Source organism: Nipponia nippon, unplaced genomic scaffold (assembly GCF_047370975.1).
Source record: "Nipponia nippon isolate SJK-2023a ecotype South Korea unplaced genomic scaffold, ASM4737097v1 scaffold_13, whole genome shotgun sequence".
NCBI lineage: Eukaryota > Metazoa > Chordata > Aves > Pelecaniformes > Threskiornithidae > Nipponia > Nipponia nippon.
Window position 1 is genome coordinate 5929382 of NW_028262324.1, and position 27106 is coordinate 5956487.

The 27106-nt window shown below is 41.7% G+C and overlaps 1 protein-coding gene across 4 annotated transcripts; it reads right to left on the minus strand.

The window, feature by feature from the left end:
- Nucleotides 1-889: 889 nt before the first annotated feature.
- On the minus strand, nt 890-15571 carry STX16 (syntaxin 16). 4 transcript variants are annotated; one of them, XR_015703059.1, is made up of 9 exons: nt 15205-15571; nt 10173-10280; nt 8799-8939; nt 8094-8256; nt 7041-7132; nt 5729-5872; nt 5107-5187; nt 3430-3628; nt 890-2893 (listed from the first exon to the last, which is right to left on the minus strand). XR_015703059.1 is itself a non-coding variant. In XM_087750274.1 (9 exons), the coding sequence occupies exons 1-9, from the start codon at nt 15337-15339 to the stop codon at nt 2789-2791; spliced, it is 981 nt and encodes a 326-aa protein (XP_087606400.1). In that variant the 5' UTR covers nt 15340-15571; the 3' UTR covers nt 890-2788. The 4 variants fall into 4 exon arrangements, 3 of the variants coding, with proteins under 3 accessions (XP_087606400.1, XP_087606403.1, XP_087606402.1); XM_087750274.1 differs by lacking the exon at nt 3430-3628 and adding an exon at nt 12684-12695; XM_087750277.1 differs by lacking the exon at nt 3430-3628 and having other exon boundaries at nt 15259-15571.
- Nucleotides 15572-27106: the final 11535 nt, after the last annotated feature.

Sequence of the window (27106 nt, forward strand, 5' to 3'; positions counted from 1 at the left end):
TTGCACGCTTGCATGCACTTCAATGGAGAAACTCCGTACAAGCCAACAGCTTTACGGGTCGCTGCCACCAGCTGAGGAGCCACGGGTTCTTGGGAGATGCTCTAGCAATGCTGCTCTGCTCCTTTGCAAGGAATCAGGGGGTCAGTACAGGCCAAGGAGAATCCAGCAACCACGAAGAGGCCGCAACCTGCAGAACAGAGCAGACCAGCTTTCTCTGCAGCAGGATACAGACGTGATTACGGGGCTGGACAGAAGCAAAGTCAGTAGGTTCAGGCTCTTGCTCCTCGAACACCTGAGTAGGCAGCAGCCACTGCTAAAGCCAAGCTACTCCTCAGCTGCAGTGCCTTTTTTGGGCTTTCATTGCCCAACGGCACAGACGGTACCCCTTCTGTGACGTGCCATGCAGAGAGATTCTTACAAAGCACAGCATCAGGGTTTGATTTAGCTGCTGAGAGTTATTTAGACTGGCTCCTAATAAGCTAGACACCTGCAATGATTTAGAAGCCTGTCGTTGTGTTTTGTTTTGGTTTTTTTCCTTGATATAATCAGTTTCCATAAATTCCAGCTCAAGTTACACGAGACAGTTGACATCTGAGTTTAACCTCTTGTCCAATGCGTATCAAAAATACATTTCCTTTTACAGAATTTCGATAGAAAATATGTAGCCAGTTACTTCAGTGGAGTTAAGATACCATGGGCGTAACTCATGGGAAATAACTCTTGACAATGCAAGTTACGTTGCGCTACAGAAAGTTACTTTTTTTGTTTTTTCAAAGATATTTCATGTCACTGCTGCTTTTATTTAATTATGAAGAATATATAGAGACGCATTAACATCACACAAGTATGTTTCAGTTTATACTTTTTAAAAAAATGAATAGTTACCCAATTAGGTTGGAAGTGTTTTATTACTTCTTTGAATTCATCAGCCATGATAAAATGTCAAAAGCACCAGTCAAGACAGAAATAAATAACACGATCTCATGTTAGAGAGGAGGTTGCAAATACAGTATATTAAATTATAGCAATATGCTGCTTCACACCAACCGATGTAGACAGCACACTAGGGAGACAGTAGTTTTACTCACGATCATTGAAAAGATCTATTACCAGAACAGGGGAGCTGCACATCCAGCTACAAGCATCATTCTTTCTTTTACCAATTTACTTTATGAATTTAATCAAGGGTTTGAACGGGCAGTTTTGGAAGTCTGACATCCCCTTTGTCTAGAGGTAACGAGTGACACAAAGCTTTTCACAATAAGCCACACAAAAAGCCAAGGCTTTCACATCTTTGTAGTCTTTGCTTTCAGGTCTGTTCCTGTGCCAAGTCAGTTTAAAGCCACATCTTAAGTGCTCCTTAGTAAAGATAAACTCCGGGCAGGGAACATATGCAACACTAATATCATAGTATTACGAAACTGCACTTCAGGGGCTTTGAGCAGAGCATCTCTGCAAGTTTATGGGAGCACTATATCAGTCAGAAAATGAAGGAAATAAGCTACAGTCCCTTTGGGGAAAAAAAATCCATACAGAAAAGCCATATTAAAAATATTAAGGCAAGGCCTCTACAATTGCACACCACTTCAGGCCTGAATTAAATCATGAGTATTCTCTAACTTAGATGTTTCCCTAATTTCTCTTTTAAGGCCTACAGCAAAGTTTTCCACTGAAACAAATAGTGAAAAAAACCCCCAAATTCTCTACTGAAGGCCTAGTAACATGTCACTTGCATGACATCTCTTATGGTCAGTAAAATACCATAAACATGTCCTCTTCCAGGCAGGCATTTGAAAGAAATACTCTTCTGTCAGGGAAAATGGATGTAATATATACTGTAGTGAAGTCACTTCTTATACAAAAAAACCCCATAACACATACGGACAGATGCACTGTAAAATAAACAGCTTATACAACAACTAAAGTTTGAAACATCCGAGACCCACTACAGCAGGTCAGATGGAGTAGAAAGCCAAAGGAGAATCTCCATTTTTTAGGTTTAACTTCACCACTGCTTTAATGTGATGTCTGTACTTTAAACTAAAAAAAAGTACGTGAAAAAAATATATATGATCATTCTGGTGAGGAAAAACATTCCCATGATTACTCAAGCTCAGAAAATTTTTTAATTAACTAAATGTGTTAAATTATGCCAGTGATTAAATCTTGTTATTTACAAGATCAAGTACTACTCTGATTCTTAGTAATGGTGCAATATCTAAATTAAGATCACAGGGGTTGGATTACATTCTGGTTGCTAAAAGCTTTCTTTTTTAGCTGTCTATCCTGTTCTTCGGAGTTTTTGAGTCTGGAAGAAAGGAGATGAAGTCAAACATTTTTATGCCTCAACATATTTTACATCTAGATCAATTTTGTAATCTAGTCCCATGACTCAGTAACATGGTTTCCATTTGAAGCCTGTAACAATTGTGAAATAAGGGTACAGAAGACAACACATTTTTGTTCACAGTAACACACTAATTACTGTACTCACTGGTAAACTTCAATTTTGTAATTATTTTTAAGTACGGTTTCCAAATACCTTTGCAGAGAGCACCAAATTATTTGTGTGGGAGCATCAAATTTCCTGACATTTTCCATATAATCCTTACAAACACCTCACAGATCACCAAACTTGCACTTTGAAGAATTCTACAGAAACATTGCACAGACTTTGCACCACAAGGGCTTATACATTCAAAGGCAGCTTTCGGGAGTGCAGGTCCATCCATTCACAGTGGGGAAAAAAGTTCACATAAACTCCAAAAATGAGAAAATGAAGTGAAACCTAGTGTGACTTTACACCAATAAGAACAACAATAAGGACAATTACTATAACAAACAAAATTAAAATAACAAGCATCTTCCGATTCTTCTTTTGATATTGCTCTGCCTATAGAAACAGAAAAGAAAAAGTTAATACTTAGATTTCTGCAAAGCTACAAAGTACAGACTCTTGTTTAGTATAAGTGAAGTACACGTATCTCAGAACTGTTCTTTGGTAACCTGACGTTTCATACAATGTATATTGCAAGCAACTCCCACAAAATAACTCTGGTCTGCACCACAGACTTAAGTGTACGCTGAAGTCACATTTATCTGTATTAAACAGCAGACTCTATGAAGAAGAATGCAACCTCATGTCGGCTAAGCAACCTTACTGTGACTTCTTTTCAGCAGTCCTTGAGGGGGTCCTATGCCTCCGCAGGACACACGAGCTACACGGAAGAACGATACTTCATTTGGAAGAACACTTAGCTATGAAGACCACGGAAACAAGATCAGGCAACTGGGTATGCGAATGTCTGAACAGTAGAAGTTGGTAAGATGTTTTAACTCATTTTGCTGATACAAGATTCCTGTATTATATTTGAAGGACATTAAAATTCACAACAAAACTTCATTTTTTAATAGGCATTTTTGTTGTACCTGATTCAGCTGTGCATTTTCATTTAATGTCAATTAGAACTGAAAGCTTTCTTTTTGATTTGGTTCTCAGTTTTCTGCTTCATTCCTTCTTTCTTCTAACCACATTTTCTCATCCCTTTCCTCTTTTTCCCAGGGGAATTAAAAGGAGGCAACGTGGAGAAAACTCTCCAAAAGCCAAATGAAAGTCTGCTAATAGAAGCTAAACAAAACAAAACTTGCATTTAATTCTTTTTAAATTAATAAACCTTTAAAATTTAAAGGGAAAAAGATGTTAATTCTTCTTCTTTATAGTCCCTGGAAAGTAATTACTACCAGATCTGCTAAAGAGGCATTTTTGACCTGAAACTATGTAACACGCAACCACTGTGATTATTTACTTAATCAGGCTTTAAGTATCAAAGCCTGACAAAGTATCACAACTGATTCCAATTTTCATGTGAAGCAGGAATTGGTAACTAGTGATTCATATCACCAGAATTCTGCAGTGAATTAATGCAATTTCTGTAAAAGTGCTGTCTCAGTAGTTTGTAATAATTATGCCAATTAAAACAGAAAAGAAAATTGACATCACAGATATTCAATCAGAACAAAGCTACCAACAGTATTAGAAACAGCAAGGTATCCGTGTTTGATATTATTATTCAGACCTGTGTGTATGTCTTCCCTGACAGGTGAAAAAATTCCTATGCTGTACTGAAAAGAGGTATATATTGCATCAAAAATCCATACTCTAGTCAGCAATCCATGCAGGGGTTTGCTGACAATTCATTAACTACCACTAGACTAGAAAGAGCATTGTTTCCAACTGATTAATTTATTTCCAGTTCAGTTTGTGCAAATTGCTTGCAATTACTTTAAGCCTTGTTCACCAATGGTCAGTGCCTTATTTTAGCAATCTCCAATTTACTTTTATGTGTAACAAGAATAAACCTATAACCAATTTATTTTGCTTTTCCTCAAATGGCACTTTTTTGCTGTCCATATATTAGAAGTCTACCGTAACAGGAAGAAGTAGAGTGTGTAGTAGTAAGATGTCCACATTTCCAAAACAGAATATTTTACTGAAGAGGCTTTTGCATAAATCTCTCATTCTACTTTATTTCCAGCAATGGAAGGACTGAACTGAGTCGACAAGTCAGAACTTAGCTTAAAATCAAAACAAAACAAAAAAGCCAACAAAACAAAACAACCATAAAACTGTGTGTTCTGCTGCCAATTCAAACTTTTCAGATGTTCATAGTAAAAGCTTCACATTAAAAGCATAAGGTTGGACCTAACTTCTAACTATTGAGATCATGTTTTCAAACTAGGATATATCAACTGACTGAAATCTATAGTGGGGTACCCAATAACCAGTCCTATTTCACAAGAGCTGGGCTCTCCAAACAGAGAAGGAATTGCAGATAGGTCCCACCAGGTCAGCAATATAAAGATCAAAGCACATTCCTTGGATGCCCAGAAACTTATTTAAGAAATTAACACTAGGCATCAAGCGTGACATTAAGAGAAGTTATACGGAAAATTCCTACTACGGTACAGTTGGATGTTCTATACTGTACAGCAATCATTTCTAAAAGGGACAATGTCTGATTGAAAAATGACTGAATAACTTAACGGCTATGAAATTATGAAAGATTATTAGATATGCAAAGCAGCTTAAGTATTCTGTCAGCTTACCTTATGTAGTTGTTTTAGACCCTCTTCAGTTTTCATACATGACTGTTCGACATTGTAGTCAATTCTGTCTAGAACGGTTCCCTAAACAAAGTGGAGAGAATGAGCAAGCAATTGAACCTAAATGAACTTCATAAAGCAATTATTATTATGAGCAGCAGTGTAATTAACAACACAGCAAACAGCTAACGAACTATGTAAACTATGAACTTTTACAGAAGAACTAGTTGGGACTTCATTAAATGACCTCCTTGCTCAATGACTAACTGGCAGCTCCGTCACCATCTCACATCACATCTCTCAATATTCACCCTACTTCCAGTTCAGGTGCTTTTAGCTGACACATTTAACCTAAACTGAATCTCTGGGAGAAATAACCAACAGAACTTTGGCATTCTATGTTTTTTTTAGTTTAACACCCATAACCAGTTGAATTTTTATTTATTTATTTATTTTCATTAACTCATCTTCTGGCAGATTTCAAGCACAGAAACCTTAGCCTGAAGAGATAAGCTAGGAAAAGCGAGAAGCACATGAGGACAGGATGTTACAACAGGAAGAGTCTGGAAGTCTTAACACTACACGCAATCTCCTATTTCTTACTAACACTGTGATGTCAACGTACCTGTTCTACTATCATTGCTCCCAGGTCTCTAAATATTTCATTGAGATCGGAGATTGACTGTACAATCTGACGGATTTCTCGTTCCCGCTCTTCCACCATTAATGTGTTTTGCTCCACCAGTGCTAGCTGGTCATCTGTAAAACCCTGTTGAAATAAAAGACTTAGATGTTGAACGAACATTAACAACATGAAAACACTAGAAAGGATTATAAGATTTCATAACACAACAGTCCTTTTGGAATTTTCTTAGTAGTCAAGTATGTAAGAAAAAAAAATTTATTGTATTTTAAAAACAGTTTCAGGAGCACTAAAATAACTTGGCCAGCTATTTATAGTTCGAGCAGAGAAAAATGTAAATTTTGCATCCTGTCCAAACACACCAACAACCTTTTAAAATAAGATCTGTCCTAAAACAATGTTTTTATTGGTGTACAAAACCAATACATGCAAGTGTCTAGTAGTTACGGAATATCTTCTGATTGATCAGCATTACAGAAAGTCCCATAATACCAATGTGTAAAGAAACAGCAGCAATTCTGATTTTTTTTATAAACTATAGAGACTTACTGGTTTTGTCTCCCAAGGCCATTCACCACTGAACACTATTCTTTCCCCATCGCTCTTATTTAGAGATAAATGAAAAATCTCTTATACACAAGATTAGCTGAAAAGCTGCCTTGACTTTTTCAGTAAGTTTTCAGTTAAATATTAAGCATTGCAGTTAAGAGTATTCTGCGGCACTATTAGACAGGATACAATAGAACAGATCCCACCGTTGCTTAGAACTGCAGCATCCCCAAACTCCACAACAAAGTAAAACAAAGAAGTGGGTCTGGTACAGCTCTACAACATAACAACTTAACTGCGCGGAAACAAATCATTACACCATTATTTGCAACAATTTGTAACACTGAAAATCTTCAGTTACACTTTCAAGTTCACTTTAAAGAGTGCCACCTTCCACCCAAACTCGGAATCACACTGTTTTCTAACAATTACTCTTGTATCTGCCCAGAAAGGTGGTATGACAAAAGGCAGCACTCTGTTTACAGACCTACTAGTCCCTGAGAGTCATGTAAGGAGAATTCAGTAGTCAAACTGAGTTCCCTTACACTGCAACACTGAGGCTGATGGCACAATCATCTTAACATCACAACAGCGATACTAATTAGGAAAATGCATCACAGAAATCTGCAGAAACAGTATTTCCATGTAGCTTGGTGCTCATTGCATACCATTTTCATAGTTCATACTAAAATTAAAGGTACATTAAAAACTTTGCTCGGATTGAATTTGTGTAATAATAACTTACTCTGTCGTAAAGTGTATCATCCTCCCCATCATCCATCAGTGGGACTGAGGTGTCAAAGAAGTGTTTGGATCTTTCTTCTCTATTCTTCATGCCTGTAAAAGACAAACTATGTTTGAGCATAATGTTTACGCACACTAAAATCAGAGTAAGAGTAAGGTCTGAAGCACCAGACAGAAAAGCACAAGAAAGAAAATCTGGCTAATAAATGACATCAATAGCAGTATCTAAATTTTAACTGTCACACAAGCTTACTATTTAACAAAGCATAACAAATTCAACCAGACTTGCAAGGCACTGATTACATCAGTGATTTTAAGTCATTATGTTCCATGAAGTTAAAAAAAATTAGGTAAGTTAAGAGCCTTGAAGTGTGATCACTCTAGGCTATTTTCTAACAAAATCTCTTAGGAACATCCCTTGTCTGAATTGTGATCTTAGGTTCCACCTGTGCCATTTATACCATGGGAGGAAGAAATATTATATCAGTATTAAATTTGAAGATCAAATTTTTGTGGCTTCTTCCAAGATTAAAATAATCTGACTTAGCTGAAAATAGAATTGCACACAATTTTAGAGTTTTAAACAGAGGATATTCCACTTCCGATCTGTTTATGGATGCAGAATTTTAATTTATTACAGACTACCTTTTAAAGTTTTATCTATCGCAGACTACCAGTCAACAGCAGGTTATCTTGTCTGAGGAACAATGGCTGCTTCACCAGTGTAACAGAAGTAGCTTTGCAGACCACCAATTTGAGAAACAATGACGCATTAAAAATGTGGATGAACGAAATACACTGCTTTTGTTGATGTATTTAACCATGAAATTTCTCCCTTAGCAATATGAAAGAGATGTAGAATAAAGCAGTTTGAACATGGGCTGTAAACCAGAAACTCCCAAGTTCTAACCTCCACTCTAATATACTTCTGGTAGGCCTGTGTGCATCACTTAACCCTTCTGTGCTTCAGTTTTCCCAACCAAGAAAATAAGCACACCTTAATTAGTGCTTTCCACAGAAGGTGCCCAGGTATTACCGTATCTCTTATGCTTACGTTTGAGATAGTCAGACTGTGCATGCCTAAAGTTGGTGGATAGGTCCTGAAGGGACTGTGCTAAGGAAGACACTACATTCCTGAGAACACGTGCTTCTTGTTCTGTACAACTCCGCGACCTGCTCTGCAAGACCTGGACTGCTCTCTGACATCTGTGAAATAACTGAGAAAACAATTCCATTAGTAAAAACCATATAGCAACACACACTTTAAACATCACATTGCGAAAGTTTCAAATGGAAGACTATCTTAAAATTAATTTCTTATTGCCCACTGCAATGTTTAAAAAGGTATGGAAACACATAACATAGATGAACAAACAACTTAAACCTAACAGGGTAGCACAGTAACACAACTACTTCTGACCAAAGACACTTGCTTCATTAGAACTGCTTGGACCGGAAGCCTTAGAATATATATATATATGTATTTCTCTGAGATATCTGTAAATGTGATTTGATTAAGCCTCCCAATCTTATTCCAAGTAGAAAAGCAAACAGGTAAGTAAAAGAACAGGGAGGTGAAGTGACTCGTTGAGAAGTTCACCGAGACAGTGAGTGCAGTAGCAAGCCTAGAGCCCAGGACTTCTGGCTAGCTCTAATACTGATTACAAAAGAAATGCTTTACTCAAAGGAAACGACTGCCTCGTCATGATGCATTACAGATATATCAAACTGTAGGTTTAGAACTGAAAGCAGTCTGTACCTGTGTGATCTCTTGGGTTGTTATTTCTATTGCCCGTTCTTCTTCACTGCTGTCATCCAGTGTTGGTCTGTTTAGATGTTTATCATGAAGACTGGCTAATTCTTTCATCTTCTGTTTAACCCTGGCAATATCATACTGAATCTAAAACAGAAGACCCAACAATGAAGAAAGGGAAGTGACTAATGTTTCATAGGAAAAGGTTCTGACAAATGCTAAACAAAAATCATTGAAAGAAATCTAGATAACATGGAAAGCAGACCAAAGATCACTAAAATAAAACACATAAAAAGCTGACTAAGAAGTAACTGAATTCTCTCATATACTGAGTTTGCTACTTTTTAAACCTACTGTTGCTGATCTTAGGCAAGACTGCTGCTTTCAAATATGCTTCATTAAGTTGGAATAATATTTTTATCATTATATAATTAATATCATAGTAAGAAGGTTTAGCTAACTTCCAAAAATATAAATGAAAATTCAGGTCACACCTTCAACTCTGTCAAACATCAAACAGCCTGAACTTAACAGTAGAAGTTAAATGGCATGCTTTCAAACAAGTCATTAAAGATAAATCTGTAAGGATAATTATCATAGTAAAAAGGAGACTGATCACCTTTCTGCACAATGGGTTCTGTACGCACAGAGTACTGGTGACCCAACATGTGTTCTGAGAGTACATTTTAAAAGGATTTTCTGAAAGTCAAGAATGGCTTCGCGCTCCAAATACTGGAAAAGGTTTTTAACTGGATGCCTCCAGAATCGTTCCCTCACATTTGTCCAAATAGTTCCATGACTTGCAAGGCATCAGTACTTCATAGGCAGGAAAAAATCTCCTGCTACAAGACACTAACGCTTTCTGTTTTCAAATACTAAACTGCTATTCTCCACCATTTGAGGGTCTATTCAACTGGACCCCTCAATGGGTTCAAACAAAAAGTCTACCGAAAGTGCTAATTTTTTGGTACCCTTCTTTCTAAATTTCAAACTGAGAACAACTTTGGTTTGCTAAGAGCTTTAGGACCTTCCTGCAGTCTCAAGTCTAAACGCTCAGTTATAGCATGTCTATCCTAATGGTCCCAGTGTACTGTTAATACTGGGCTCCCACTGATGATGCAAACCCAGTCTTCCGGAATTTCTGGCCCTAGACAATCTCCCTTTATTTCACTTGCAATATATCCCTCAAGATAATAAGTCAAAGCTTGCCTGATATTTTCCTCTAAACAAGGAAGTCAATTTAGAAAACACACTTATTTTAGTCTTTCATCTAATACTACTTGTGTTGTAAAACTTACAGCATTGAGAATGTAACTGACAACACTAATAAATCCCTACATGAGAAATCAAACTCTGCGTTGGATTTGCCACACGACTTACTTCGTCTGCTCCATCAACCCATTTGGGAGGTAAGCGTTTTGTTACTCCAATTGCTGCTTCGGGATCTAAACTTATTCCCGATACCAGTGCCATACGATCATCAGCAAGCTACAGAAGATAAGAAAAGACAGCAAATTAGTTTTACTCAAGTTAGATCCAAATCCTCGAGCGTTAGGAAAAACTGCATGTATACCGTCCCACAAAAATTAACCTCAAAAGTGTGTGTGCGCATGATGCAGGTATGATCAAGCTCCACATCTCCCGATTTGTCCTTATATGCTAACGACCTGCATCCTCCCACTTCCTACAGGATCTGAAAGATGAAAGTTACCCTTAGAATAAATTCTTAGCAGATTTTCAAGGAGAAAATATGGTATTGAAGTGAGAATTCCAAGTAATTCTCATGTTGGTACATTTGTATTAGACAATGATTCACAGTCAAGGGATCCCTAATCAATGGTGTAGCATGGTTTATATGGGGCCAAGCAAGTCTGAAAATCTCATTTGGGAAAATCTCCATGTAAAAATGTTTATTATGTCTCCAAGAAATAAAAACAGTATCCCGTGATTGTTCTCAAACAATGTTGTATTTAGCCAGGCACTCACCTACTAGGCAGCTGAAGAACAAACACTCTTGCAAACTGACATGCAACTAGAATTGTTAAATTATTTATTTAACAGAAATTAAAAGGTACTAAACAAAAATAGCCAAGACAGTGACCAATCCACACTTCCCTATATCACAGTGATACATATGCTTGCTGCTTCAGCTATATGGTCTGAGGAAAACTTGCAGGAAAATGGGTGGAATAATCCTCTAGAAAATTCCAGAGTTTGTGAGAGAGTAAATAAGACAATGTGCCATCCAGCTTATACACAGCTTTCCACAGATCCACAGGAGGGCTGGAGATAGCGAAGGAGTAAAAGAAACCCTTTATCACAATTAATAGTCATAATCTGAATAGCTCAGGTGCAACAAATCAGGGGTTTATATTACTGGAGACTAATGCACACTGATGTACAGCAGCACAGTTGTAGTTGCAGAAGGGTATGATATATTTTTTGGAGACTATTTTTGGGAATAGAATCCAATTTGTAGGTTTGAAATATTAAAAAGTCTTAGGAAAAAAACCCACATAACTCATTAAAAGTATTTTTGAGAGTCACAAAATGCCTGTGATAAATCTATCAGAACCTTATTTTTTAAATAATACTTTTGGATGCAGGTTGAATAATTTCAACCTCAAGAAAGCTTAAAATATGACAACTATGAAGGAATACGAAGATAATGTGCGGTGTGTTTGTTTTGGTTTTGTTTGGTTGGTTTTTTTAAAGCTCAGTTTGGCAGAAATCAAAAGTCATGGTCTGATCTTGAATATACAGGTACAGATTTGTTTTTCTGCTTTGATATCATAACCAGTAAAATGTGCTGTTCACCCTCAATAAGAATTATTTTGTTAAGGACAGTATTAGCACTACCAACCTTTAAACAGATCAGAAGATTTTTCTTGATAGGGTTTAGAAACTCACGTAAATAGACTCAGTGCTATAGTGCAAGTACAAAGAAACCTATTTCTACAATGGCACAGTGTTGGATGAGGTGTCCAGAGAAAGTGTGGTATCTCTGTTCTTGAAGGTTTTCAAGACTTGGTTAAACAAAGTCAGGGACAACCCTATATAGATTACCAATAGTCCTGTTTTGAGCAGGAGCTCAAACTAGAAGATCTCCAGAGGTTCCTTCCAACAAGCATGCCTATGATTCTCCAGTTTAAGGCTGAGTATGATACACACCTAACAGTGTGCAGGGCCACAGAGCAACATTTAGCACTTGGGCCATAGATGCTTCCAGTCATCTTCCTCCTCTGAGAGGAAGGCAGGGGAATGGATGGAATTGGAAGACCAATATAGATCTTGTTGCCAGTTGAACCAGGCTTTGTAATTTCAGCAATAAAATAATCTTCCTTGACTGGAGACCATCATCAGTGATACCACTTGAAACATACCTAATTACTCCACTGTTTGTTCTCAGGGAAAGATTTCGTACAAAACCCTCGCTTTCTAGTTTCTCCCAAATTTCTAATTTTCCTTTATCAGGCCTGGAAAGCTTTGTGGTTCCCCATCCCCTCCCCTTTTTTAAAACAATCCCTCTTCCTTCCTGGGCAATTCTTTCCTGAAAGCCTGTCTTTTATCCCTGACATTATTTCCTGATCAATAAAGTTTGTACAATTTATGCATAGCATAAAAAATAGTTAACAGCCTCATTGTACAAAGTCACAATATCCCATATGTACACAATAAGTCAGACTAGTTTATACATGTATCTATTAACAATGTAACATTATAACACAAAATGCTTGTTTTCTCTATGCAGCCTTGTCCTTCTACTGTACGCAGAGACACCTCATCCTATATAATGAAATTTAACAAACTAGCAGAATAAAGAAAGGAACATTTTAGCTCAATGATGTACGCTTGATGCACCATGGCAGAATAAAATGTGAAAAACAATACCTCATCCAGCTCCTGAAGTGATTTGTGGATCCCATCAGCCCCATCCAGTTAGAGACAGCAAAAGATAAAAGGGAAAAAAAGAAACATAGGACAGATACAGGGTATGGTCAGTCGAGAAAATACTAGTTTATTTTTTAAGCATGCTGGTTTACCAAGAACAAAACAAACTGGCTTTTAAAACACAACTATTCAGTAAATACATCATGATATTGTACTTTTTAAGTCAGCATTTTGCTTGATGCACAAACTTTTTAAAAAAATATTTCAGTTGCTTGGTAAACAGAAAGAGCATAAGAGATCAAGTTAAGAGCTTGGTTTGTTTTCCAAAGTAACCGCACAGTGAAGTTTCTAGTTACTAAAATTTCAGGTAGAAAAACTGCAATAGAATATATTGAAGTGTGACAGCAAGGGCAATTTGACTGCAGTATTCAACATCCACTGCTGAGTTAGAAGGTTTGATCATGATTGGAGGATGCACATAGAAGCTTTTGTAAGACACTTATTGACAAGCACCCCAGTTATCACAGGATAAAACAGACAGCAAAAGACAGAAAGCAAAAGCCAATGTAGTATACACTCACTTATGTACACACTTCAATTATGTTCTAGTTTCAGGCAATTAATCCTATATGCATCCGAAAAAATACAAAAGGCTAGTATCTGCAACGTATCTGCACCTTCTCTATTCATCAGCCTTTGTACTGCAGAGGGTATGTGCAAGCAATAGGATATTTCACTGGAAGATTAATAAAGCAAGCACATCAGATCCAAAACAAGGACAAAATACTTGTGGTTTAACAAAGCAGCAGGCTTCAACTAATGATCTCTTTTATCCTATACCAAGCTTTTGAAATAGGACTATACTGTTAAGAATGCTACTTGGATTATCTGAGTTTAAGGAGTGGTTGACTGTCCACATGAGAACGCATCTTCCAGGGCAAAATGCAATTTTTGACAGAGAGCTCTCGTAGTAAAGGACTTCTTCAGGAGAAGCCCGGAGAGTGAACTAAGGTAAGCCAAAGTAGTATGAGCTACAGTTTGCAACACTGCCCTGCTGACATGCGGCAGCTCTGTTCTGGGGATACCACCCAAAAGAAAAGGTAATTAGCTGCAACTCGGACAGTGATCGACACCTTAGAAAGATGAAAGGCAAATAGCTCACGCTGCCACCTTTACACTTCCTGCTAAAACAGTAGGCTTGTCTTGAGTAACTACGGAACTCCCAACTGTCCACCAGGATCAAAATTGATCCATTGACTAACTTCATCCACTGCACAAGAGCAACAATTCCCAGCCACTATTAGCTTTGATTACATTTGAATGAGCACCCTAGAAAATAGCTTCAATTAATGTTAACAGTGTAAATAAACATTTTATGCAAGTGCTAAGTGTTGAGTAAAAGCGTAGTGTCACTGCTCAGTAGTCTGTAGGCAAGTTTAAACTATCATTAACTTTTCTATGTGATATTTTACAAAATCCAAGGATCTAAAAAAGCTATATTGATATTGGCAAAAAAAGTTAACAAGAACTAAATGCAGTGCCAAATTAAACATGTATAATACACATTAGTATTGACATTTCCTGTTCTGCAAATGCAATTTAATACATAGCTTGTTAGACACAGGTGTAATAAAGTTAACAATGAACAAAGACCATTCAAGAGCAACTCATCAGTTGAAATAAAATTTGCAACATGAAGTACTGCTTTTCCTAACAAAAATACATTAATGCAAAGCAATTTAGAATGATGAGACTGCCAGCAGATATTTACTGGTGACTATTACAAATAAATGATAAGTTTGAACAGAAAGTGTAAAAACCTCAGTAGAGCTGATCTGCCAAGCAGTCCATCACAGTCTGACTAGCTCAAAACTTAGAAAAAGCCACATAAACTGCCACTGAACAAATGGCTTTTTGAAGTTTCTGTAATGAGGACTCATGCTAGAATCTACTGACTCCTCTCTCTCACAGATGACTTTCACTATTATTTGTATTTGGGGAAAAAAAATAAAAAAAGGGCAATGGACATCAGAGCAAATTATGGAAAAAATTCAAGCAATGAGAATAATCTACACTAGTGTATTTAACAGTGCCCACACTGAAGGGAATAGAAGAGTTCTGCTCTATGAAATAACTTGGATTTTTTTCTTTGGGGAAAGGAGACATCAAAAAGCACAGTGGATGAAAAACCTCATGTCAGTGCTAACATGAAGTTATTAGAACAATAACTCTATTATTCATGAAGTGAATAGAGACGTGATCGGCACAAAGACAGATCTCTTCTATTCGTTTTACGTGAAGTAGTAGGAAAAAGGGATCAACGAGGTGGGGAGGGAGCGGGAGAGTACAGAGGACGGTGGGGTTTTGAGGAGAGGGCCCGGAGAAAGGGAGGTAGGGAGAGGCGGGGCAGGTGAGGGGGCCGGGAAGGCTGGAGGGCAGACGGGGGGAGCGGGGCACACGGCAGGGCTGCCTGGCAGCCCAGGCGCAGCAAGGTACAGAAGGATGAAGGGAGGAGACTCACCGCAGCAGCCATGCTACGTGAACTCAGAGGGCTGGAGGAGCCGTAACTACTCACTTGCTCGGCCAGCAGCTGCCGGCTCTGCACCGCGTTGTTCCGCAACAACAAGAACGCGTCCGTTAGACGCCGGGTGGCCATGGCCTACCGCCCCGGGGCCCCTCGCCCCGGGGCCGCTCGGCGCCTCGCTGCCGGGCCCCTCGGCCCTAGCTCAGCCCGGGGCCCGCGGGCAGAGACGGCGGCCGCCCCCGGCGACGCCCGCTGGCCGCTCAGAGGGCCCGGGCGGAGAGCCCCAGCGCCGGGCCCCCCCGGCCGCCGGCCCCATCCATCCCCCCCGGATCCGAGCGCAGCCCCAGCCACGGCCCGGCTCACTTCCGCGTTGTGCATCGCTCAGCGCCTTCCGCCCCTCCCGCCGCTCCGCTCCGCCCGGGCCCGCCGGCCGCCGCACCAACGTTCCGGCCCTCCTGGGGCCCGGGTGGGCAGCAAAACCCCGCGTCCAAGCCAAACGGGTGTGGAACCCCCTCAGGGCGGACGGACCCCAGCCCTCCGCCTCTCCCGGCCTCAGCGGGGGCGTGGGGACGTTAGTGCCACGCGTTGGGTGCCCGTGATGCCAGCCAGGTGTGGGCCTCTCAGAAATGGCAGCCTCCGCGTCTCCACACCTGTCCCGGCTCCCTCGCTGGCGCTGGGCTGGAGCCCTGCCTTTCCCTGGTGGGGAAGCTGGGCAAAAGGGCTTCGTACAGAGAAGCCCCAACGTTTCCATAGCTTTTTCGGTTAACTTGCTCCTTGTCACTGCTGAGAGGCATCCTCAAATCGTCCTCAAAAAGCACACGTTTGGTTCAAAGCAAAATACTGTAGTAAGGCCATTTTGGTTTGATGGCTTCTCTTTTTCCTTTTTTTTTTTTTCTTCCACCCACCTTCCCCCATTTTCCTTTCAGTGAATTTTCTGTTTTCCAAAAAACCTTGCACAGCTCTTTTTGCTGGCTCCGACCATTCAAAAATCAGGATCTTCCCCAAAAATAAAAAAGCCGTTTAAAATGACAATATTGAGTTTGACTTTCTGAAAGAGGCTTCTTAATAAGCTGGGCTGAAACGATGTTTTCCCTGCCGCTCTGTCAGGCCGGTCTGGGTCCCCCCTGCGCGGGACCGACGTGACGCGAGGCGGGGCTCAGGCTCCCCGTTGCGCACCCCATGCCAGGTCTGCACCTCGCGCCCGCGCCCCCGGGGACATCCAACGCGTCCCTTGTGAAAACAGCAGCAGCCACTGCCCAGCACGGCCCGGGCAGCTGCTGCATGCTGGTTGTCAGGAGACTACCTAGCTTAAACTCTCAAAAAAAACCCCAAAACAAAACAACTAGTATTTACACATATGGTAGGAAAAGAGATTATAATCACAACCACATTTTCTGGAAATGTTACCCCGTTTTATCTAACCGCTTGGGCAAACTTGTACAGTGAGAAATAGAAAAAAGTATTCCTTTGCTATTATAAGACATTTGGGGAGTTTTCTTGAGCAGCCCTTCTGCCTCAGCGGGAGAGAACCGAATCTTGGAATTTAGCAAGGAAATAAGCTCCAGTCATACAAGGACTAACGCATGCGTTTCATTTTTTGCGGTCTAGTGAAATCTGTTTTCATTTTGGCTGCCTGACAGAAGCTTTAAAAATATATGTACGTACTTCATTTCTTCATGCTAATTTTTAATCTACTGTAACAATTTTTTATTCTAGGAGAACAGTTTCAGGTAATGACCTTCCAGCCTTCTCTTGGCACTGCTGCTGTGGCTGTAGGTCGAGAGGAGTTTCTCCTGCCATCAGCGGTCTCCCCATGATCTTTTGGCTCTGGGTGCATGCACGGAGAAAACCAGTTGGAATATCTCACACAGTGGGATGGTGAATGTCAACCCAATGGGAAGCCTAATGTGCTGGAAGTTGGTATACGCCAGCAATTAATGTCTTTTACTTCCTGATTTTTGACAGCGTAAGAAGGTTTGAATGTTGGGCAGGCTTGGAATTTAAGCCGAGGGTATAAAAGTATTTGGGATTGTACACAGAGGGATAAAACTCTGTAAGGAAGGGGTCCAGACCTAACGTGGTGAATAACCACTTCAAAGTGGATATTAGGAATAAGCAAAGGGCATAGAAGGAATGGAAAAAAGGATTAATCAAAGAAAACTACGTCTTAGAAGTTAGGAAGTGTAGGCATAAAGGGAAACGTGCCAGAAGCAAAGCCGAGTTAGACCTCGCAAAGGAAATTAAAACAAATAGCAAAATGTTCTTCAGGCGTACATACCAGGAGATGAAGGAGAGAAGAGGTAAGGGTGATGAAAGGGGGAGAGGCAGGACACAAATGAATACATAATATATAGTGGAAATGTACATAGAGGAAATGAATGCATGGAGATAGAAATTCTCATCCAAATGGAACAAATCATAAAGAACATAATGCGATGATAATTTGGACTAGATGATCGTTATAGGTCCCTTTCAACTGAAACATTCTAATTTCTGACCCAGACATCTAACAGCACTGGCCTATCAAGATTGTATCTGGCTGTACAACAGCATCACTGCAGGAGCAACACAACACAATCTGAGAGCAGGAAAAATTGTTCCAGCATTTAAAAAGAGGAAAAAATGATTGGAATCTGATCCAAATAAAATACAAGACTTTTGGATAAATTTAGCAGGAAAGAATAATACCAGACATGATGGCAGACAGAAACAGGCTAAAATACAACGTGCATTTACTGAAGGTGGATAGTGCTGGAGTAACCTGATGACTTTGTAAGATAACTGGTTTTCTAAACAGAGAAAAGCTGGTAGACCTATTCTGTCTGGTAATGAATAAATGTAGGCTGGATGTTAGAAGAAAATGTTTAACCATCAGAGGAATGAGGTCCTGGTATATCTTTCCTACAGGCATGGCAAGGGCAAACAAATGCATTATAAAGTAGAACTCAATCCGTTCATAAAAAGCATCATATTTTCCCCTCCTGAGACAGCACATATCCCTAAATACATCTTTCTAAGCGTATACTGTTAATATTTTGGGCTGTTGATTCTTGATGCTAAACCTCACTGCCATAGGTTTGGAGCCTGTGTCTTCCTTTGCCCTTTTATCTGCTTTTCTAATGCCTGTTCTTTTCTGCTGTTCTTAATGAGCAATGAAATAGCAATGCTGCCTGCACTCACACATTCCTGCACCCACTGCCTCCCACAGCTAGGGCCTGATCCAAACCAGGGGGAACTTTCCAGTTACTACCATGGCATTTGGATCAGGCTTCTGGAGGAAGACAACAATACTCTATATTTCAGAAGAATATTCTATTTTTAGGTGAATGGCAAAGCATTTTTTTTTTAAATGGGAAGATAATCAGAGCCATATTTCAAAAGCCAGCTTTTAAACTGTGCTTGCTAACTCCTTTCTTGCAGTCCAGTCACTGTATCACCGCTGTTTAGCTACCCAGGCTAAGTCAAGGGCAAACAGACCTTATGCTTCAGTGATCAGATGAAGGTCAATCTCCACAACATTTTATCTTGTGTAATTGAGTAGATACATGGAGGAGGTGAAATATTGCAGTCTTTTGAAGCCTGAACAATCGGCTTGTGCCAAAGGTAGGATTAATGGACCATCAAGTGCATTTTGCCCTGGAAAATCCCACCATCCTTTTGCAGCTGGGACACTTGGCTGCCAGAAAAGTTCTTCTGCAGGAAAGTTTCTATAGAAAAAATCGGCAAAGTGGCAGGATTAGCTCTGTCATTGCTAGAGGTGCATTTTCTGCATGGGAATTGAGGGGTTCTTGGAAAAACAGACCATATCCTTGCCTTTATCCTGTAGCAGAAGATTTTCAGGCTTCAGGGCTGTCAAACTCGCAGTTTCCAGAGTGTGTTAATCACTGAACCAGGATTTGGTTGGCCAGCGAACTGGGAGTTTCCCGAGTTTTGGCAGTGGGTGTGATTCTGACAGCCTCTCTGTAGGTGGTGCTGCAAGGCAGAGAGAGGTGAGTAAGAATCGCCTATGCTATTTTTAAAGTTCGGTCCCTTGGTTTCTTAACCAGCTCTTGGTATTCCAGCTTTCTGAAGAGAAAATTAGACATAGTTGCCCATAATTTCTTTATTTCGATGAGCTATAATCTGAACGAACCCATTGGAAATTTAAACAGAGGAGAACTGTTATTTTCTCTGAGTTCAAACTGTTGGCATTATATACTCTTCCTGGAAAACTGCAGTTGAACAAACTCTTTTCATATTGATCTAACTTTACCAGAATTTCAACAGCAGGTTGTAGAATCTAATGAATTAGAGAAGAACATCTGAAAAAGAATAATAAGTTGGTCATGAAGAGACCCTAAGTAATGGATGTTTAAATTATAAAAAGAAAGAAATTCACATCTGTAAGTGGGCTCAACAGTTCAGTTCAGCTGCTCTTCTGCACGGTGAAAAATGGTAGAATGGATCCTGCAAATGTGTCTGTACTCCTCCCCTGCTACTGAAATGCAATCAGTCCAGGTGGAATCAAGGTTTACTCCAAGCTGGGTAGGCAGTGAAGACTGCTGTGTCTGCTTGGAGGGGTGTGAGGAATTTTTTAATCAAAATTCAGCTGCAAAAATTTGGTGTTTAGAGGCAGACATACTTCACATACATAATTAGACAGGCAAACTTGTTCAAAGGCAGATGTAAGAGTTACAGTCTATGAGCTCGTACCCCAGTCTCATAAAAGGGTAATAATGCCTATGGCACTTAAACAATGGAACAAGTTTGTCATCTAATATTGTGCAAAATTCCTTTCCTCAGCTGGGCACTATATTAAATCTTCTGTGTCACCATGGTGTTAGGTCACCTCTGCAGCAAAGATAAAATACTGTTCATTATAGGCATTTATATCTCTGCTTATCCTAATCCTCTCCGGTAGTCATGTGAAGATATTCTGTACTTAAATTGATGTTTCAAATGTAAACATTTGTCACTGGTGTCTTTCTTGTAAGATATATATACAAAGATTTTAGCTCAAGATGGGATATCTAGCTGCCATGGATTTGTGGTTTAGCTGAGCAAAAGTTTTGGAGCTGGATGTACAGCAGTGGTTAGATGTTCATCCACAAAAATAGCAGTGTGAATTCAAGATGTTTCTGTCCCCATGCTGTTTGCTATTGACTGTAGCAATGATGTTACCCTGCAATTTATCTAGCACAGTACACTCTGTGAGTGCTTCTCATGGGCTTTAGCGCAAGCCGATCAGTTTAGTTACTAATATAGCAGCTTTCCTTGAGCGGTCAAGCCACCGCAGCTGACACACTGGAGTGCTGAGGGGAGTTAGCTCGAAGCCACTGCAAACCCACATTCGAGGGTCAAACAGTACCATGTCTGGAGTAAGAGAGGAGGGAAATGTGGTGTTGGCATACTGTGGCAGAGTCCCACAGTACTTCAAGTACATGCATACATGAAGAGATTGTAATCAAAATAAGTAGACAAGGGAAGTATTATTATTCCTCTTTTAGAGATGAGGAGCCAAGCCATGAAGAGATTGAGTGAGCAGTTCCCCTGCAGATATGCATAATGTAAAAGCTGGCAAGAAAACACAGGATTCATCATTACCACCATTTTACAGATGGAAAAACCAAGTCACAGAACAATAGTGGCTTCCTCAAGGTCACACAGGGTATTTATAGCAAACCCAGGACCTGAAGTCAGAGCTGCTGAGTCCTGGTCAGCATTTTTCCCAAGGGAATCATGGATAAGGAGATTAATGTCAATAGTTTCCGCAAAAGCAGAAGAATTTCAGAAAGAGAAGGAGGACTGTTCCAGAAAAAGATGTCTGTACTTGCATTAGAAAAAGAAGCTTAGACTCCAGTATCCCCAGCAACTCATATCTATGTTCTTGTTATCCTAATTAGTGGCAATGTTCCACTTCCAGAAGGTTTTATCTCTTTAAATTAGAACGTAATTTTTCAACTAATAAAATTAGAGAAGGCAATTCAGAAAGATGTATTACAGTAGATCACAGTCTGACATTCATTCCAGCAATAACAACTGTTATCAAAGAAAGATCTTTTTCATAAATGTAGGAAACAAGTCAGGCTAATAAAGACATGAATGGGGTTTTGCACGTTACAATGTAAAAATAAACAATGAAATAGTGAAAAAAAATCTAGTCAGAAAGTCTGCATAATGAGTATTATTTTGCACAGAAGTAGTTTGACTCTGCTTTATAATGAATAGCATTTAGCCATAAATCATTCTGAAACAAGAGGGAAAGAAGGAATGACCCTGCTAATTTCAATGCCATTTGGGAGCAGCAGAGGGCACATAAGAGCAGGTTCCTACCTAACAAATCTTCATTTTTTTGGCCTGGGTTTTCCTGTAGAATCAGGAATTGTAAATACTGATTTTCTTAATGAACCGGGGCCAAGTGGCTAGCAAGTGGGTATCCTCTAAAGAAGCAATCCAGACTGGTTTTCTGTAACTTGGGACTGCTGCTTGCAGCTGACGTATTATGCTGAGATACTGCCGTACATGGTGTTTATTGCTATTCTCAGAGGTGCTTGGAAATGGGAAATGCTAGAATCTGAGATAAGTACAAAGATGATGTAAGACTGCAAGGAAGGAAACTAGACCAAGCAAAAAAGAAAAAGTTTATTAGGCCAAGTGGAGCAAGACGGGAAGGGGGGGGTCAGAGCTGCAGCTGAGAATGGCCATGGGGAGATGATGAAATCCCCTTTCTGCCTTAAATAGCATCACAGTAAAAAAAAAAAAAAAAAAAAAAAAAGAGCAAACCATACTTCTGAAATCAAAACAAAGGGGTTGCAAGGAACAGCAGAACAGCGGCTCCAAGAAAGGAACTGCTCTTGTTTCTTTCTGTTTTCTTCCTGTTGCTCAGGTAAAAGAATTACAATGTCTATAGAAACACTTTTACCACCATCTGTGAACTTCCACTCCACAGAGCAAGGCCCCACGGGAACATATCTTACTGTCCCCAATTTATATGTGAAGAAACTGAGGCAAGGAAGCATGATGCTGATTTGACAATCAGTTTTTCTCCAAGCTATCCTCGTTTGATCTCTCTGGAGACATGGATGTCCGACCTTGGATGACTCATGCAGCCCAGACTCAACTAGTTTACCTCCCACTGGTGTCCCAGTGGCTGGCTTTAGGCCAGGACCCTTCAGCTGTTGCCTGTGGGCTCCAGCTGGTCTGCAGTGGTAGTGAATATCCCCTTCAGTCATCTGTGCCCTGAACTCCCCACTCAACCCCATTGCTGGGAGAGGATCAGCCAGAGCACTGTGAACGATTGCAGCAGTGGTCAGTGTGGGCAGGGGGTTATTTTGATCTCTCATCTCAGTGCTGCCATGTATAGGCTGATCTGGGAGGCTCTGTGGTCCCCAAGGTGTATGGCCTCATTTCTGTGCTCTGCTGTCCTTGTTGCATCCCTGCTGGGAAAGGTAGTCCAGTGCCCTTTGGCTGTGCTTTGCAGGGGTGGTCACATCTTTCCATGCTTGGAGTATGTCCACCATTGACCATAGAGGGTTCGGGATCCTTGGAGCCCTGAGCTGAGTTGCAAGAAAAAAGAGACCCATGTCTGAATTGTTGTACCTGAAGGAGGGATGGATCCAGCCTGTGCCAGTCCCGGCTGGCTGGTTATCCTGATACAGCCACCCCATTTTCCTTGCATTGGAATGTCTGCCCTGGCTTCTGTCCACTGTGTCCCCCTTAAAATCTGTAGAAGAGGCCATCAGAAGCACTCAGCCAGCAGGAAACACTGAGCACAAGGACCACGGTGGGATCTGAGCTGCTTGAATCTGGGTTATTCTTGGTGCTTCAGTGTCCCAGCTACCAGCAGTGGCTTTCTCCACCATTGCGAATGAGAGCACGTTAGAGACTCGGAGGTGTTCAATAGCAGGGGGCCTAAGTAACGATCCAAATGCTGACCTGCTTTCCCTGCAGCATAGCTGTGGAAGATGGTGGGCTGGGAGAAGTTAATGGGACATAATTTGGCTCTGCATGTTTTCTTGAGGTATTCTGTCTAAGTAGGCTCAGCAGCTTTGCCTATTCCCATCTCAGTTTCCTGACCAAAGATGAGGTGCGAGGAACTGAACCACATTCCCTGGGAAGAGCTGATAGAGCCTCCCCCACTTCTCCCCCTCCTCTGGTGCTTCAAACCAAAACAGCTGCAAACTTCTTGTGGCTGGAGATGTGCTGAGTGGCCTGGCAGGAGTTCAGGGAGAGGTAAAGGAATCCCACCCACCAGTAGCAAGGGCTCTGCGCCACCACCAGCCCTTGCGTGCCCTAAATCCTGGCTTCCTGGTAATTGCTATCTCCATAAATACCAGTCGCCGGCAAGAGAAGGGACTTGCATCATTGGAGTGTGTTGTATCGTGTGAAATATGAGGTGACACACAATACACTGGCATTAGGCAAAGGAGTTGTCTGCTGATGTGGTGACACGCTTGAGGCAAAACTGGAAAATTTGATCCCTTCCTGCCCGCGGTCTCCCAGGCGCTGTGGTAAGGCACGCTTGACTCGCTTTGCTCGGGGATGTCGAGGGAAATGGGAAATGGGAAAATGAAATGCGGGCCAGCACCATCTGCAGTTCGTGAACTCAGACGTGTCAGGTTGGCAAGTGCCCGCAAGGCCATTTCGTTTGCTGAGCTTGGGTCCTACCACAGCTGGATTATCTGGGCTGAGCACAGCCTGGCCAGGTTTGTCCCTGGTGAAGCTCAAGGGAGGTGAGGAATGCTGAGCTGCTTTTGGCAGTGTTATATCAGAGATGACTTTGGCCAATAGTTAGTCTGGCTCCAGATCCAGCTCAAAATGTCTCCCTGCTGCATGGATTGCCAGTTACCCCGTCCTCCTCCCTGCAGGACCAGCTGCCTGCTTTCCTATTGAATTGAAGGACAGAGCGGCATTTGTGTTTGATTCTCCTAAACATGCAGTCCAAGGGTGACAGAGACCTGCGAACATCTTTCTGTGCTCCCTGCATTTGCTTCTCCATCTTTCTCGCCCTCATTTCTGTTTCCAGATAACTCTTTTTTTAAGCAAGATGGCAGCTGCGTTACAGAGATCAAAGCCCCGAACAAAGAAAATTCGTCCTCTCCTGCAGCTCTGTTGTTAGTTTCTTTTTGTTTTCATGGCCCCAGCTCCAGAATGATGCTGTGTATAGAGCGACAGTGAAACCGTATCACTGCGGTGAGCGCTAATAGCTGTAGACCCAGAACTGCATATCTAATCCGCGCGTGGTCTGACAGCAGAGCAAGCGCACAGGGGTGGCAGCAGGCACAAACAGCTGGTGGGCGAGAGGAGGAATCTCCCTCCTGCTGGGGACTGTTATGAGCCACACCTTGGTGAGATGCCTCCTGTACCTCAGAGCAGTCCTGCAAGTACCTGCCTCCCTCCAAGTGCCACTCCTGACAGCATCTCTGTTCCTAACTTAACCAAGAGCTAGGCAATTTTCTTTGGGTTCCCATGTGGACTTTTTAAAACCAATTTCCAAAACGGCCCAACAAAGCCACACAACGAATACTAGTTCTGTCGGTTCTAGCACAGCGCTTGCACAGGGAAATGAGAATCCCCGACATGTCTGCGACGCTCCCTTGGGTGGATGTGTACACACATACTCATCCAGAAGGATTTCTGGTTGTTTATGTAACACAAATGTCTGAAACAGATCTGTTTGTTCTGAAGAGCTAAGGATTAATGAATAACGTGCAATTAAAGCCTGCACAGGAGGTAGCACATAAGAATAGCTCCAGCTCTGCTCCCTTTCCAGGGCTCGTTTCATGTGCATGTTAAGGAGTGCTTGTTTAAGCTAATACCTCTCTTTCTATTCTTTGGGACAGATTTTTCAACAGAGCTTTAGAAAGGCAACTACAGAATAATGCTCCTCATAACGCACGTGCCAGCCGCTCGCAAGGCGGCTTGACAGGCACACGCCTGGCAGGCAGCGGCGGTGGTAACCGAAGGGCTCGGGGTTGATGCTTACAGCCAGCCCCTGCTCGGAGGAGAAGGTTAGTCTCGTGGGGGGGGTGTTTGCCTGGGCCTCCAGAGACGCAAATCCGACACCCTGCACGACGACCTGTGCTGATACACATTTCCCGTGTGACCTCCAGCGAGCTGCTTGGGACTCCGACAGACAAGCTGTGCCAAATCTTCCCGGGGCGGCAAAGGTATAAGGCGCTGTTTTCATAATGGAAGGGGAGAGAGGCACAAATGTCTGCCAGGTCCTCGGCCTCTGCAATTCCCAGTCTGCTGTATTACCTTACGCTGGTGATTTAATTTATGGCAATGAACTGTGAACTGCAGTGGCTGCGAGCTGTGATTTCTGTGATAGCTGCCGGGCTGTGACAGCAGCTTCCAGCAGAGAAGCAGTGATCGGCTCTGGTGCTACCATCTCGGACTGCCGCAGCTGAGCCTGACAGATCCTTTCTCGCCCAGCGGGACTCCTGCTGTATACCCGGACCCCCAGCAAGAAAGGCTCAGTTTCCGCACTGGGTTTGGGCTCCTCCGGACATGATTCTGTCACCCTGGGTTCGGGAGTTCAGGCTCACGCTGGTGCTGTTGTGAGAGGGAAGGAAGAAGCAGGGATAATCTTATGGGAGAAAAATAAACTCCATGCTGCTGTTGACTGCAGAGAGGAGCAAATCCCAGGGAGTCTGGAGCCAGGTTTTCCAGCTCAGCTTATTGCCCAAATGGTGAACCCGTGGACATGAACTTTGTTTCCATTTTGCAGGTGGGAAAACCCTGGCACAGCGAGGCCGAGTGATTGTGAGCAATGGAGAGGCAAACCTTTGGCTGAGTCAGGGATGCAAATAACATCTTAAGTCTGAGCCCTCACCAGCAGATCAAGACCTCCATAGGACTAGAAGAATGTGCTGCAGTATTCAGTGCACATATTGTTCTCCCTCAAAGGAGCAGAAGTGTGCACGTCATTAGAAGGAAATATTTTATGCTGATCATTCCCACATGCCTGCTCTGTATCTATCTGGGTTCTTAAGCAGCACCCATTCTGCACATAATGTTATGCATTTACATCTCACAAGGAAGATCAGACCTTCTCAGGCTAAGGAATTGTGTTCTGGGCCCCTGATAAAAACATTTTATGGAGATGAATAACTTGTGTGGTTTCATGCTTCCTTTCCCTGAAATGCCATTAGATGAACATCAAGTGCTTTTGTATTTATTTGAGGGAATTTCCTTTTAGACTCTGCAGGCAGAGAAAAAAAATGAGGATGGGAAGGGAGCTGGGACTGAATTATGCCACTAACTGGCAGTGCCTCAGCAAGAGCCGAAGAGCACGGCTTGCTGCCTCATTTATATCCATCAGTGCCATGAGCTGCAGGCTAGGATAAGTCACCTTGTCTGAAGGACTGAAATACCACATCAAAGCACCATGTGGATCAAAGGTGAAAGCAACAGGCATTTCTGACTGGCTCACCTTTCAGACCTTTCTCTCTCTTTAGTTTCCACTTTGAATCTGATAATGCAGCTTGAACGCAGCCTTTCATATGCCTTCCTTCCTCAAGGCACAGGTGGCATGGAGCACGTATTTCCTTGTCAGCAGGCTTCATGGGGCATAGGATTTCCAGGGCTTAGCTCTCAGGCATCAGTGATGGAAAAGATCTATCATTTTCAACAAGGCAGAGCAAGACTGGTGGAGTTGGTGCGGCAGAGCAGAGGCTTTCCTGCCCCAGGGACAGAACGGGGTGCAAATCTACAAAGAGCTGCTCAACAGTTAAGTACTACTATTAATCTGTAACATGCAGTGCTCAGGGCCCTCCCAGAGAATCAAACCCATGATTCAAGACTTTATATGAGGACTAAAGCGTCTGTGAGCCTTGGAGGGGACACACTGAAACACACAGGGTAAAACTGTGAGAAGGCCACATCTACTGACAAACAGGTCCCAATGGCACTTGGA

Excerpts from the sequence above, each read along its gene's own strand:
- STX16 (XM_087750274.1), bottom strand. The coding sequence starts at position 15,339 with ATGGCCACCCGGCGTCTAACGGACGCGTTCTTGTTGTTGCGGAACAAC. Across the intron at positions 7,133-8,093 it reads ACAGTCTGACTATCTCAAAC|GCATGAAGAATAGAGAAGAA; the intron begins GTAAGCATAAGA and ends TGTCTTTTACAG. Across the intron at positions 5,873-7,040 it reads ATGATACACTTTACGACAGA|GGTTTTACAGATGACCAGCT; the intron begins GTAAGTTATTAT and ends TTATTTCAACAG.